Here is a 14,926-nt window from a genome sequence, read left to right on the forward strand (position 1 = left end):
GAAAACCATAAGAAGTCCCGTTTGCAGTTTGCCACAAGCCATGTGGGGGACACAGCAAACATGTGGAAGAAGCTGCTCTGCTCAGATGAGACCAAAATGGAACTTCTTGGCCAAAATGCAAAACGCTATGTGTGGCGGAAAACTAACACTGCACATCACTCTGAAAACACCATCCCCACTGTCAAATATGGTGGTGGCAGCATCATGCTCTGGGGGTGCTTCTCTTCAGCAGGGACAGGGAAGCTGGTCAGAGTTGATGGGAAGATGGATGGAGCCACATACAGGGCAATCGTGGAAGAAAACCTCTTCTGGAAAAGACTTGAGACTGGGGCGGAGGTTCACCTTCCAGCAGGACAACGACCCTAAACATAAGGGTCGTTGTCCTGCTGGAAGGTGAACCTCCGCCCCAGTCTCAAGTCTTTTGAGCCAGGGGCCAGGGCAACAATGAAATGGTTTAAAACAAAACACATCCATGTGTTAGAATGGCCCAGTCGAAGTCCAGATCTAAATCCAATCGAGAATCTGTGGCAAGATCTGAAAACTGCTGTTCACAAACGCTGTCCATCTAATCTGACTGAGCTGGAGCTGTTCTACAAAGAAGAATTTCAGTCTGTAGATGTGCAACGCTGGTAGAGACAGACCCTAAAAGACTGGCAGCTGGAATTGCAGCTAAAGCTGGTTCTACAAAGTATTGATTCAGGGGGCTGAATAATTACACACACCCCACTTTTCAGTTATTTATTTGCAAAAAATGTTTGGAATCATGTTTGATTTTCATTCAACTTCTCACGTGTGCACCACTTTGTGTTGGTCTTTCACCTGGAATTCCAATAAAATTGATTCATGTTTGTGGCTGTAATGTGACAAAATGTGGAAAAGTTCAAGGGGGCTGAATACTTTTTGCAAGCCACTGTAACAGTGTTAAATCCATGCACTGCAGACACACAATCACTATCTAACTTAATATGCATGTCTTAGGACTTTTGGAGAACATCTGAGTAACTCGAGTAAACTCATGCAGGTATAGTGAATACACGCAAACGGCACACCTTTCTGCTCATGACATCAAGAAACTTTCAAATTTCTCCTAAACTGCACTGCAGTGCTTTGCAGTTTTCTAATCTCAGTGTTTTCTTCTTTAGTATCAATTTCACTCACAACAAACAAGGAGCTTCTAAAAGAATTGCTGCGAAACATTTTCTCACTGTTCTCAGAGACCCACCTACTTTAGCTGGTAAAGTGAAATAGCAGCATAATAATTAACACTTGACACAAAGCAACAGAACAGCGTAGAGCAGAGATGACACAGTTTCCTCACCCAAGTAGTAGTTGACAAAGTCTGCTGTGAGAGCAGGCTGCTTGTGTTTCCTGCGTCCATCCATGCTGGCACTGGTATCAGATGTGTCCACAGGGAAAATGTCAGTGCTGATGCCCATCAGTTCAGCCTTCCTCATCAACTTTCTGATAGCTGAGGCACTAGAGGTCAGAGGTCTTGGCAGTTTTTCCCGGGGTACCCATGCCTGAGGACGAGTGTTTCTGGACAGCTCAGCTTTTGCCCTGTACTGCTGCAAGCGAGTAGTGATTCGGGCCTGCAGGTGGGACACATACAACCACTTTGCTATTAGAAACAGGATATATTGTGCTCTGTTCTACTTTTAGTATATATAAGTAGCATCTACTTTCAAAAGAATTTCACACAACACGCTGTTAGGAAACACTGAATTGTGGAAACCAGTTCAGCCCATCGTTTTTTGCCCATTTGCACAGTCATCTTGAAGGAGGAAAGAGACTACGAAAGTACTAACACAGGGTGCTTCTTACAGTGTGGATGTGACATACATGCAGTGCTCTGCTTGCTCAGTGTTCTGGTTAAAGACAGTTCTTTATGACTATGCCTGGGAGTTTGTGCTCCTCATGCTAAGCACTGTATATGTGCAATTGTATTTACATTTGGGGACAATGAAAATTTCACATGCTGTCCCTCACACTTGCTTATAGTGCCTAAATTTTGTTAACTGGGACTTTTAGTGTGCCTGTCAATCTGATATAACTATGCAGTCACATTTAGACCACCTACAACAAATACAAAACTGTGATCTAATATAAGTTCGATCAAGGGCCACCTCAAAGTACAGACCAAAGAACTGAAAAGTAAGGGCAATAGCAATGAGCAGAGTGATTTCTACATTTTCTTGGAGTCAGGTGCTAAACTATCCGTGTCAGCTCAACGTGATGCTGCTGTGTGGGGATCGCCTCCCTCTGTCCCAAACCTATTCCTTTTGTGTGCAGGTTTATTAACAGTTACAGGAAAACTGTAGCATTTCTTAAACTTGTTTTAGGGTAAAATATTATTTCGAAAATACACAATTTATCTCACCCATCCAAACTGTCCTTTGTCATTTAGACTAAACATAGTGCATGTTTTTAGTATAGATGGGATGGGTCAAACAATCCTTACCTGAGCTTCGGGAGTAAGCTGTCTCTCTCTCTCCTGCAGAGAGACTTTACAATAAGACTGTAAGGCCAGGTAATTCTTCCTTTTCCACTTTCTGTCAAAGCGGTCTGCATGCTGTTTGCAGTATGCAAAAAATGGGTCCGCGATATCCTGAGGAAATAAAGAGCACTCATGGGAATTAACAGTTAAGATAACTGGTGGGAAAACAGGTATTAATAGCCTGTAAAGCTTTTACCACGTTGAACTTTCAGAACCTGCCACTCACTAAAGTGAAAAATCCAGCTGAGGCAGAAGCAGTGCTTTGCAGCTGCTGACTTCCTACAGTCATCTGTGTGCAGTCTGTTGTAGTGGAGGATTTGTAGCTGATTAACTGGATTAGGCTGCTGCAGTGAACAGGCATCTTTCCAAATACTTGTGTTATATGAATTTTATTTGTTTTGCTTGGTGGACTGCAGTGACAATATTCCAAAAGAACTTCATTAATAGTCGTTATCAATCAAATCTGTCACTCGCTAGTTTGATTTCTCCAAGTGGTAGATGCTTTATTGACAGAAGCTGTGTAAAGGAGGTGAGGAAAAATAAAATAAAATTAGTGGATTCTTTCTCGGCTTGATTTTACCGCTTCTCTCACTTCATGTATTGGTTAAAATTGGTCTATTGGTATTATTATAGTAATATTCATAAGATAAATTATTTGGGTTTTTTTCATAAAGGTACCAAGTGTGGTAAAAAAATAAATAAATAAAATTGGTGGCACTGTGGTAAGAGCAGAAAAGTCCTCAAGGGTACAAGATCGTCATGGATGTGGGGCTGCAGGTATCGATTTCTTTAGTAATCGAGTAATCTTTCAATTATTCCATGGATTAATTGAACAAGAAATGAGCAATAATAAGCATTCACAAAAATCACAGGTATTTCAGAATAAACTGCTCATTGGTTTCTATTTGAGAAATTGTAATGTTCTAAAGTTCAACTGCAAAAACTACGAAATCCTTAGTCGCCAAGTTCTGATCAATTCCCATCCCTACTGTATACATGACTAATATATAAATAATCTCAAGTACAGGCAAAGTCAAAAAAAAGAAGATATATTATCGTTTATTATGGCATAGTTTAAATTGCATATATATGCAATTTAGACTATGCCATAACTATGCCACAACTTTTACCTTTACTCTTTCTTTTTGGAAGGCATTAATAGGGGTTCTGACAGCGTTTTATCTACTAGATGAAGTAGACAGTGTGTGTTCATGTGGATTATTTTTTTTGCATGTGGATCTGCGTGTCCACGTGAATGAGTGAGTTTGTGTTTGTAAGTATTTAAAGTATGAGTATGAGGAGTATGTGGCGTCTCCAATGAAGAAAAGCGAGTATGAGCATATGATGCAAAATCTTTGTGCTGCTAAAAACAAGAAGTTATGACTTAAAGTAGACATGATATTAGTATTAATTCAGTGTCCAACCATTTTCATGGACTTGTGAAGAAAACTTGTATTTTTACTTTTAAACATTAATCTTATTTATTTAAACATAATATATTATATTATTTCACTTTCAATCTGAAAAACTGTTGGAAGGTATCTTTGTGTAAAATAGGACGGTCAGCAAGCTGTATAATTTAAACACGGTCTCAGACCAAGTTAACAGTTCATCTGCATATTTTAATAAATAAACTTCTGGAGGCTTACTGTAGATTTTTCTCTGTGTAAAACAAACAGCGGTGGATGGAGCAGCTACAACATTACAGACATTAACCTTCAATGTAAAGGATCTAAAGTGTGGTTAAAGGGGAACCAAAGTTGTAGTCATTTTATCTGATGATTTTAATTTTATTTTAAATTGTCTCTCAATTGTAATTGTATTTATGATGTAATTTGGTTTTATGAAAATGTATGTTTTATTGTAATATGTATTTATTTAGATTGTTAGCCCAACAAGGGACAATTGTTGAAAATTAGCAGTAGCTATAAACCTATGTGCAGTACATCAGTCTCATGTCTTGCACTTGAACTATGTTTAACTGCACTGTCCCTTTTAAATATCCATCCATCCATTCGCTTCCGCTTATCCTTTTCAGGGTTGCGGGGGGCGCTGGAGCCTATCCCAGCTGTCATAGGGCGAGAGGCGGGGTACACCCTGGACAGGTCGCCAGTCTGTCGCAGGGCTAACACACAGGGACAGACAACCATTCACACTCACATTCATTCGCACATTCACACCTAGTGACAATTTGAATTATCCAATTAACCTATCCCCACAAGCTGCATGTCTTTGGACGGTGGGAGGAAGCCGGAGTACCCGGAGAGAACCCACGCAAACACGGGGAGAACATGCAAACTCCACACAGAAAGACCCCGGCCTGATGGTGGAATTCTTCTTGCTGTGCGGCAACAGTGCTAACCACCGTGCCACCATGCTGCCCTCCCTTTTAAATAAATAAATGAATTCAAAATTCAAAATTTGCTTTTCTTCACATCAGCGTTCGTTAATCAGGTGCTTTGATCAAGGACTCCTGCTCACTTTTGTCCCAGTAAAGGTTTAAATGGTGATCACAGGGAGGATGCTGGAAACACATTTTTCTTTCATTCAACCTGAGCTCACATCTCTGTAATGGCTCCTCCTCTTTGCTGCGTGTAAACAGACTCCAGCTCCATGTTAAACTGCCAGAGTCATCATCACTGCTGCTGTTGTGTTATTAATGTTTTTGTTTAAAAAAACAAAACAAAAGAAAACTGCAGGCTGTGCGGGCTTAATGTTGTCAAACTTTTTATTCATGCACTGCTCCTAAATATGTTTGTATTGCAGATTTCGCAAATGTGGGTGAAGCACTTGCGTTTACATAGTTTAACACATCTGCACGCTGCAGAGCCGTGTGTTAAACGAAGCATCGAAGGCTGAATCGTTGCAGCCCCAGATGGATGGTTCAAACACAGGGCAAGAGGTTCAGTTTAGAGACCTCCAGGAATCAAGGAAACTTTATTTTATTTTTTCACTTTTTAGTGACATTTTGGTTTAGTTATGATAGTTTTTGCAGCAACAGGCATAGGTTGTGCAAACCCAAGACCAAACAGTTGTTTTTTGTTCTGCCAGTCACTACACATATGCTGCTTACAGTTTCAACAGCTAACACCGCTTTGTTTAACAGGTGACTGTTATTGAGCTGACAAATTTATAGCATCAAGTTCACTTCCTAGTTTTTTGTTTGTTGGTTTGTTTTAAGAGCTGCACAGCCAATAGTCATTACACAAAAAGTCATAATTCTTTGCTGAGCAGACTAATATATTATTGAATTTAAAACATCCTTTTAACACTTCTGACATGACAACCACTGAAGCTAAATTAATAAACGTATTTGTACGGTGTAAATGACATATCAAGAATCAACTGTTACCAATCAACCACCCAAGTATTTAAATGGAAAATATCTGCATATTCATGGACTCTTCATTTCTCTGAGGGAAGAACGTTCACTAATAATGCTGGTTTCGTTAAGCTGCCAACAAGGTCGCCCTACCTCCTCCGCTGCAGCCTCAGACAGAAGCCCCTCCCTCTGTGCACAGGTGACGTGGAAGTAGGATCGACACATTCCTGCATCACAGCTGATACACACACCAGTCCTGGCAAAACGGGCATCCTCACAGAAACTGCACTCCTGCTCATAACAAAAATAACACATAACATTTTTTCATTTTTCAAAAATGCCAGTATGCAACTGTTTCACTGTTAACCGGTTTTCATTTTGACAGATATTTTGGATTATCTACTGAAATTCTGACGCTTCCATGTGAATTTCTACTTAAGCTGCTTTCAGGTTTTACATGATAAATCAGCCTCACCTTAACGCTTGTATTTAGCACAATTACCTCGCTTATACATCAGTTCAGACTGACGAAACTTTAGCTGAAAAGCTCTAAAGCCGAATTTCTCAAACTTGTTCCTTGGAACTTTGCCCCCACTAAGTGCCTTCTCAACAGGTAACTTCAGCAACTTTAGGGGTGGAACGTGCCACTTTTAAATTGTGACCCATTACTGATCATAATGATTACTGTAAGTAGAGCATCTCCGGTGTTTAATCAGTTTTGCTGCGAGAAAAATGTCTGAATACAGCCTCTAGTTTATGGGCGTCAAACTCAGCCCTCTCTGATCATAAGTGGGCGGGACCAGTGAAACTCTCCTTTCTGTCAATGTAAAGAAGTTACAAATTTAACTTTTTCTACATCATAAAGAAAAAGATGCTGTGACAAAAAAATTCGTCAGCATGATGCAAGATTACAGAAAAAGTTCTGGCAGCTCATTACAAAGACTGTCCAATTTTTCTTTTTTTTCTCCTCAATGAAAATAAAATTGGGCTTCACTTTAGCCACCTCCTAATTTTAGAAATTCACTAATATCATTGAAATGCAGCCAGATGCTGCTCATTTTATATTTTCGCCCATTTCTTCATTTTTCCCCCGACAAGCTTGCGTTTAAATCTGGCTTGCAGGTCTCGCCGTGTAACTGCCTGTACCACTACACTTGCTGTCTTCCGAACGCCTGCCCCCCTCCTCCTTTCACTAATGGTACGACCCCAGTCTTTGCACGGATTGGCCTCATGGCCGATAAACACCATTTACATTGAAATTCATCTTCATCAGTGAGCAAAAAGAGAACTTGCCTTGGCCCCATATTTTGAATAATTCATCTCTGTGAGTGTTACTGGTCGCAACTTATCAATGTCTCCAAATGCCACTCCAGGAACATAAAGGGCACAAACCACATGCACCCACCTGAAAACATCAAAGAATAAAAGCAAAATTGGTGAACAAATGGTACAAAGAATGGTAGAAAAATCCAGAATTGGAAATGGCTCAGAATCAAGTAGCATTTTAAACATTTCGACTCCTGGATGCTGATTTCACAAAAAGCTGTGAACTGATAAATCATGGCTATGGTTTATTTTTGCATTTAATGTAGAGAATTTGTGTAGACAATAAGACACTTAATATCATGAAACTAGTTTCTCAGATACTCAAAAAGAAATTGACTCATAGATTTATGTAGGCCCAGACTCATGCTACAGTTTGGTGTGAGACAGTTTCAAATGTGGACTTTAGGCAAGAGAATCCAAAGTCCAATATAAAGATATCCATCTCTAGCAAGCAACCGCTTCACAGTTTAATTTGCTGTGTTTTTCATGCTCTACTGAAGTAGTAAATTCGTGTGCAGCCTGGCTGAGGAGCACTATCAGCGATAACGTGGCTGAAGTCTCCACGCTTCACATAACACAGTCTTTTCTCTCACTCTTTTTCTTCCTCTCTTTTCTCCTCCCTCCATTCCTCCAACAGTTATATTTTCCTTCTTAATCAAACCTGCTTTTCTCCTCAGCACTGAATATATAACACAGTTCAGACAGTCTTTGGATCCCTGCAGCATTTTGAATAGCACAGATCATTAGCTGTTATTTGTTTCTGAACATGTTCCACTTGCTGTATCTTCTAAATGGCAACTGACCACCAGGTCATTGTGCCACTGTATCCCACCTCCCAGCATCCGTCTCTTTGAAGATGCCATCCTGGTTTGGGCATAGCTCACAGCTGGGAGTCACTCCATTCTTGCAGGCATCACAGAACCAAGGCTCTGTTGAATTCTCAGAGGCCGAGCTCATAATCGAGTCACTCTCGCCGTCCACACCGTAACACCCTGGAAGCAAAGACCAGTATTAACCTTACTGAACAGTCATCCCATTCAAATGAAAACTGCTCCTGTGAGCCACAGCGTGCAACACATGTGGTAGATGCGAAGCTGTGCCATAGAGGTTAGAGGTTAGGAGTAAAAAAAAAAAAAAAAAGATAATTTTGCATTACTCTGTAACATGGTCTGAGATCCACTGACACATCATTAGCATTTAATAATATAAACCTTAGGCTACACATTTACTCTAGCACAAATTCCTAACCTAATCAGGGCACAAAATATGTTTCTTTGAGAGAACCAACACAAAGACAGCAAAGGTGAAACTGTGGACTAGTCCAAATAGCAGCTCACAGCTATCACTTCAGTGATTCTACTGTGGAAATTACCACAAGCAGAAATTAAGGTTACAACGTGACTGCTAATCACTGCTTTTGTTTCCTGATGAAAAATCAGTCCCTGGCTGGGCTTTGCATACAGTCAGTTTTCACATCATACTGAGATTATCTATTTCCTTTATGTTAGCATTCTGTTTTTGCACATCCTTGTAGATTCAATTCTGATTTTTTTTTTTTTTTTTTTTAAATGACAGGCTCAGTATGCACTTTACCGTCACATTCCTGACGCTTCCCACAGCAAAAAATAAAAGTAATGTCCTCAAAAGCTAGCTTGGCTATTTTCCTCCTCTGCAATGAGCTGAAGTCAGCGCAAGTGGAGCAAGTGCAGTACACTACTGCATTACAGAACAAGCTCCTTTGATTAAAGTAATGTATAACTCTAAAACACCTTACACCAAACACTGCCCATGTGACATATCTCTATGCCTTTTGCCTTTATTAAGACACAAATGTAAACAATGTAAAAAAGGGAAACGGGTTCACATGCCAACTAACAGAGGAGCTCCAAGGACACACTGACAACGTCTTTACTTGCTTCACTTTGGCAGAGCAGCTCCTCAGATTAGGGCTGTTCCATATAATGATATATATTGAATGACGATATAAAAACGTCTATTGTTTCCTATTACACTATCGTTTGTTTTGTGGTGTCGTAAAATAAACAGTTTACAGCAATATTTTTTCATCGTTTTGATGGTCACTGTAGTGGCTATATTAATTTCTTAAAGTTCTCTCTTTCTCTTATATTTAAAATAACCACACTACTGACGGACAAGCGCCTGTTTTTACATGTTATCGTTAGCAACAATGACGGTAAAACCATCACTTGGCTCTGCTGTCCGCTTGTTTGTTTTCCATGTAAACCTTTCACAATAAAGCTCAAGATCCTGTTGAGACTTTTCAAAATAAACTGAATCACGTGAAAGAGTATGCAGAGAGTTTACAGATGAGAAAAAAGAGCCATCGGGTGCTTAAAAGTTAACCTTAGACTCAAACTTTGAAAGAAAATGGTGGCCGTCACAACTTATGACTAAAAATGTATAGTTTCATGCATTGGTTACACCAGCTGGAAAAACTTCACGCAAGTCAAGTTGCCCGAGATTCACAGAATTTACAGAAAAATATTACATTTTTGTGATTTATATCGTTGTCAGGACGATTAATGTCTTATACTGGGATATGAGATTTTTGTCATATCGCACAGCCCTACCTCAGATGATAACTGGCTCTGGTTGGCACAATCAGGGGAAACAACCCAGAGCTACCCACAACCAACAAAATGAGAAGAAGATGCAAAAGGTGCTCCTGCTTCCTGGGAACTTCCAATGTTGTCATCCAACATGCCACAAGTTGCTTTATTCTGTTGTATGCTCTCATGTCCACTTCATCTATACTCCTCCAATCCTCACACATTCACCTCCCGTGCACATTTGTATAAGTGGACAGCAGCTAAAAGATCTCCTTTGTTATAAAAATGTCAATGGTAGATCTTAGCCTGCTAATGCAGGGAACTGCATATAGGGTATAATCGAAATTAAAAAAACAAAAAAAACAAAACACATTGAAATTATGTAAACTGAAGTGAACTATGCTAACTAAGTGTGACGACAGTAATGAAGTAACTTTTGATACAGAGATAAGGAGAGAGAGCGCAACAAGAGAACAACAAGGTGTGACTCAAAATCAAATGATTGGAGTTACATCGAGTAATTGGATGCCAACATCAGGTGATAGCCATGTCGTACTGGAAAGGCAGAGAGAAGAAGGGGACTATAAGACCCTTTGCAGATAATGATTAGTCGTTACTTCCTCAGGGTTTTGTCGAAGTGTGCAGAAGATTAGAAGACCCTGCATCACACAGTAGATTTCACAGCAAGAAACCCAGAGGATTTAGCCTTCTTTTTGCAACCCACTATGGACCACAAATTGAATTGAATATTTACTATCCAATATGGTGCTCACTACATACTGGAAGGGAACTATCTAAGGAGTTCCACGCTCCTCAAAAAGGATTTTATCCTGCGTGGCAAGGGGAAGAATTCATCAATGGCAAAGGTTTTCGCTCTCTTAAAAAATTAAAAATAAATCAAACTGACAGTAGATATTTAGCAACAGTTCTGATTTTAGGGCCTGGGGAACATTACTGACAACAGGCAAGCTTGTAATCTGATTTTATTTTTTTTTAACTGTACTTGCCAATTACAACCTGAGAGATATGGTTTAAAATCAGGCAAGTGCCAATGATGTCAACCGATTCTGATCTCTTTAAAAGAATATCATGAGACACTGTATCAAAGGCAGAGCTCAGATCATAGAGAAAGCATGGCTAACAGCCCAAAGTCAGTTGCCATTAGTGGATCATTTGTGATTTTGTCCTGGACTTCATCTGTAGTGTGAAGTGGCAGAACACCAGACTGAAATTGTTCAAACGAATGACTGTTATTAAGGTGTACAACAACATTTTTTTCAAGAACTTTTGAAAGAAAAGGTGAATTTGCAATTGAACTGTACTTATTGAGGTTCACCGGGTTTCTGAAGTGTTAGATTTATCTCAGCTGTTTTAAGAGGTAGAGGAAAAAACCCAGGGATCAGGGAAGAGTGAATAACCTCAGTTATTAAAGGAGAGAGAGAGAGGATAAACAGGATGTTGCCAGTCAGAGGTGGGTCAAGGCAACACGTAGAAGGTTTAGATTTCTTTAAAATCATACAGTGTGCCATATGTGGAATTATCTAGAGCCAGCTGCTGACAGATGTTACTAACCTTAGTACTGAAAAAGGCTATAAAAATGTTCTAGTGCTCAGTGCAGTAAACCTGAGGTGGAAAATTGTCAGGTGATTTAATGTAGAGAGTCCTTGTATTTCCTTCACCAGACCTCATTAGTACTGCATAATATTCATATTTGACTGCAGACAGAGCATCCTTATAATTCCACGTGTTGACGATGCATATGGACAGCAAGACCAGTCTTTGTGCAAAGCCATTCCAAGCAATCTTTAGTTTTAAGTTTGCATAAATCCAGAGTATACCAAGGAGCAGAGTGAATGAAATAGACAGTCCAAGTTTTCAATGGAAAGTACTGAGTAGACTGTGTAGTCCATTATTGTAGTAAGACACCAGTTTATCAGGAGTAGATAAATTGTCTGTCAGTTCTACAGGAGAAGGCAGTTATGTCAATGTTTTTAATATTGCGATATGATAGAGCGAAAAGAGTTTGACTTAGATAATATTAAACGGACATCAAAAGATACCAGCTTGTGGCCAGATATGGAAAGATTAGATGCTATACGGTTCTGAGGAGTAACACTGCATACATCACATAATATCAAGAATACGGCCCTTAGAGTGAGACTGAAAATCAATAAATTGTTGCAGGCCAACGCTATTAACAGATGATGAATAATCTCTCATAAGAGTATTAGTGACAGTGTCTGGATGTATATTAAAATCACCCAGCAAACTAACATTGCAGGAGAAAAAACTTAGAAGCTGGATGAAGCCAAGCAAACACATTTTAATATTGTCCTCTTAATTTTCTGAGGCTGCCTAAACAATTACTTGGCTGATGTGGTTTCTATGGCTGCTATTACACCAGGCATACGTGCGCTTTACTACCAATGAGAACAGCAATCAGCACTCTCCCTCTGTCAGGGAGATAACACTCCAGCTCCTAATTCAGTCAAGCAGCCTTTGGGCTTTTTGAGCAATGGGAAAGACTCAAAAATCAAAAACTTAGTGTTCTGCATGCCACACTGGGGAGTCAGACAGCCCATAAAAAGCAAATACTGGGGTAGACAGAGTTGTTTATTCAGCTCTACACTGTTTGGTGGGCGCGCGTCCTTTTCTGATTGAGAGACCATTTGCTGTGTGCCATGGTGAATCACTAATTCTGAAATCTGCTCTTCAGAGGCTGCTGGGGCTCTAGTCTGAAATTTTAAAACAGGCCTCTGGTTTTTCCGTGGAATCAACTCACTCGTGCAATTAAGGCACAACTGCAGCTTTTCCTTTTTAAAGAATAGGACAATCTGTTTTCACAATCTATTGTTACCCCTTAGCACCAATATTATGTATTCTACCTCAATTTTGCCCCCACAAGATGTACCAAGGGCAGGAGGCTTAAAAAAAGGATCATCTAGGCAGTTCGTCTTTACTTATTGAGCTCTGAAACTGGGGTTTGTGAACAACCACCGTGCTGGTTTAAATGATGTATAGTTGAACCGTGCCACAAATCTTTGGTGTTCCTTTTGAACTGAGATACAAAGCTCAGACCGTTTAGCCATGGGTTACTGGCTAATATGAGCTAAGCTGACAAAAAGTGATGACTACAAGATAGCTTCATAATCCCTGAAGGAAGATTATCCCTGTCAGAAATGGACTTTGCAGGAAAAAAAAAAAGGTAGAGTTGACTGAACCACCGAGAGAACTGCTCAACTATATTGACATTTTATGAAAAAAATGCTTTGTTTATGTTCCACAAACACAAAATACATCAAAAGAAAGTGTACAAGGTTACAGAATAAAATATAAACTCGTTTTCACATGTATTGTGAAATGTATGTATTTTTTTTATAACTTCCTGAACATCCTCCGCATGTGGTCATAAATAATCAAAGGAGTCTACTCAGAGACAGGTTGCTTCTCCCCAAGTCTAAGCCCAACCTAAGACTTATTCTTGATGATCTGGATGGTGCAACCTTCAATTATCGCAAAGACCACACACTTCCATGTACTGTTTTAAACGTACAGTGACACCATGTTATTAGGAGAAACGGCAGATCGATCTATTATGGGGTTCAGTACAGCAACAGTCATCACCCATTTTGAGTTCTGAGCTTAGCAGATTGTTAATGTAACAGATGCGAAGATTAGACTTTGTGAAGAAATGATACAACATCTTTATTAGAGCCATAAAAATAAACAATATTTAGGAAAAGACTTTTCAAATGAGATAAACAGTATTTTGGAATCAGAAATTGTGTGACTGCAAGCAATCACAAGTATTTGAAACGCCCAACTTCTTTCTACAATTAAGTTCAATATTTTAACAGTCTGGAAAGATGAACACCATATCTGTCCTTCCAGATGACGATAAGAACTGGCTGCAAGGGCTGCCATGTCCTCTTCTTTATCAACCTCTATTGCAAACCACTTAAGCTTCCCTTCTGTGTCCTTTTTTGGAGATTAAACATGTCCCAGAGAAGGAAAATATCAACCAGGAATATGAACAAGATAAATTTAAGACCAGCTCTTAATATCTTGTGTCTGCCTATGCCTATGGAGAATTGGCGATCAGCACTTTTCTTATCCTTCACTACTCTGTGTTTGTGTTGTTAAAGAGTGTGACTGTCCAAGATGGTAGAACAGGTCTTGCTTTTACCTCAAAGGTTTTTGGTGTTTCAAGGTTAAGGGTTAATTCAGCCCATTTGAGTGACTGTCCTGACAACAAAAGTTGCACTTTTTAAATCCAGCAGGCATGTCATTGCCAGGATAATGGATCAAATAACCTGTGTACATGTGAGTGCCCAAGACTAACAAACCAACTTAGAGAAGTAAAAAAAATGCTTTATAGCACCATTGAAAGCTTTATAACTACACGTTTATCTTAAAATGAGCTCTGCTTGCTCCCTTTAAATCTTCCTTTAAAGCACAACAAGAGGGGAAATAATTGAATGAGAGTGTATGCATGGCCACCCTTAATTGTGTATTTCTCCGAGAACTCCAATTCAAAAGAGATGACTCACTAAGTCATTGATTTTGCTTCCAAGCGGTTGCACTCACTCAGCTGAAGAAGCTGGACAGAAGTTTACTCCCTCCTTGTCCTTTGTTACAGTTCAAGATTCAATAATACAACAACGATACAAGATCAAAGAGCAGATAGATGCCTGAATAGGGTTTTTTAAATGTTACCAGATCGTATTTACATAAATAAATACATCCCTACACTGCTATTTCTCAAATAACCATTACAGTAAAAAGCAAATCAGTATTGAACACATCCCCAGTTGTCGAACTAACTACATTTCTAAAGGTTTGTCCCTGTGTCATTTCTCATTATTACACATCATTTATGGACTTTGTATATTGATTTCTTTGCATGTGTGGATTGCATGGGTTGTTACCAACATTTGGTGAGAATGTCATATCATTAAAGTGCTTTGAGTGCTCCAGGAGAGTAAAAAACACTATATAAGAATCAGTCCATTTACCATGTCAGTAGCACCTTCAGTAATACATTTACTTGATTTACTATGATTCCTCCATAACAATGCGAGAAAGTGTTTAAGTCATACAGGAAACAATTATGTCAAATTGTTGCTGCTAAAGGTGGTCCTACAAGCTACTGAATCACAGGGAGTACTTAGTTTATCATGCACTGCTCACCTATTTTGGCACTGATTGGCTTAT

General features: G+C 39.4%; 1 protein-coding gene across 2 annotated transcripts in view; it reads right to left on the bottom strand.

Moving 5' to 3' along the window:
• phf14 (PHD finger protein 14) overlaps positions 1-14,926 on the bottom strand; it is a 145,612-nt gene that overhangs the window by 119,374 nt on the left and 11,312 nt on the right. For both annotated transcript variants that reach the window (XM_085378074.1, XM_085378075.1), the window contains exons 5-9: positions 7,975-8,134; positions 7,110-7,221; positions 5,970-6,107; positions 2,459-2,605; positions 1,319-1,589 (exon numbers count right to left, since the gene is read on the bottom strand). In XM_085378074.1, the coding sequence (XP_085234200.1) occupies positions 1,319-1,589; positions 2,459-2,605; positions 5,970-6,107; positions 7,110-7,221; positions 7,975-8,134 (828 nt within the window). The remainder of the gene's footprint in view (positions 1-1,318; positions 1,590-2,458; positions 2,606-5,969; positions 6,108-7,109; positions 7,222-7,974; positions 8,135-14,926) is intronic.

The sequence above is a fragment of the Diplotaxodon limnothrissa genome, linkage group LG18 (assembly GCF_057381915.1).
Source record: "Diplotaxodon limnothrissa isolate DT_005_m linkage group LG18, D_limnothrissa_male_GT1.1, whole genome shotgun sequence".
In the NCBI taxonomy this organism is placed as follows: domain Eukaryota; kingdom Metazoa; phylum Chordata; class Actinopteri; order Cichliformes; family Cichlidae; genus Diplotaxodon; species Diplotaxodon limnothrissa.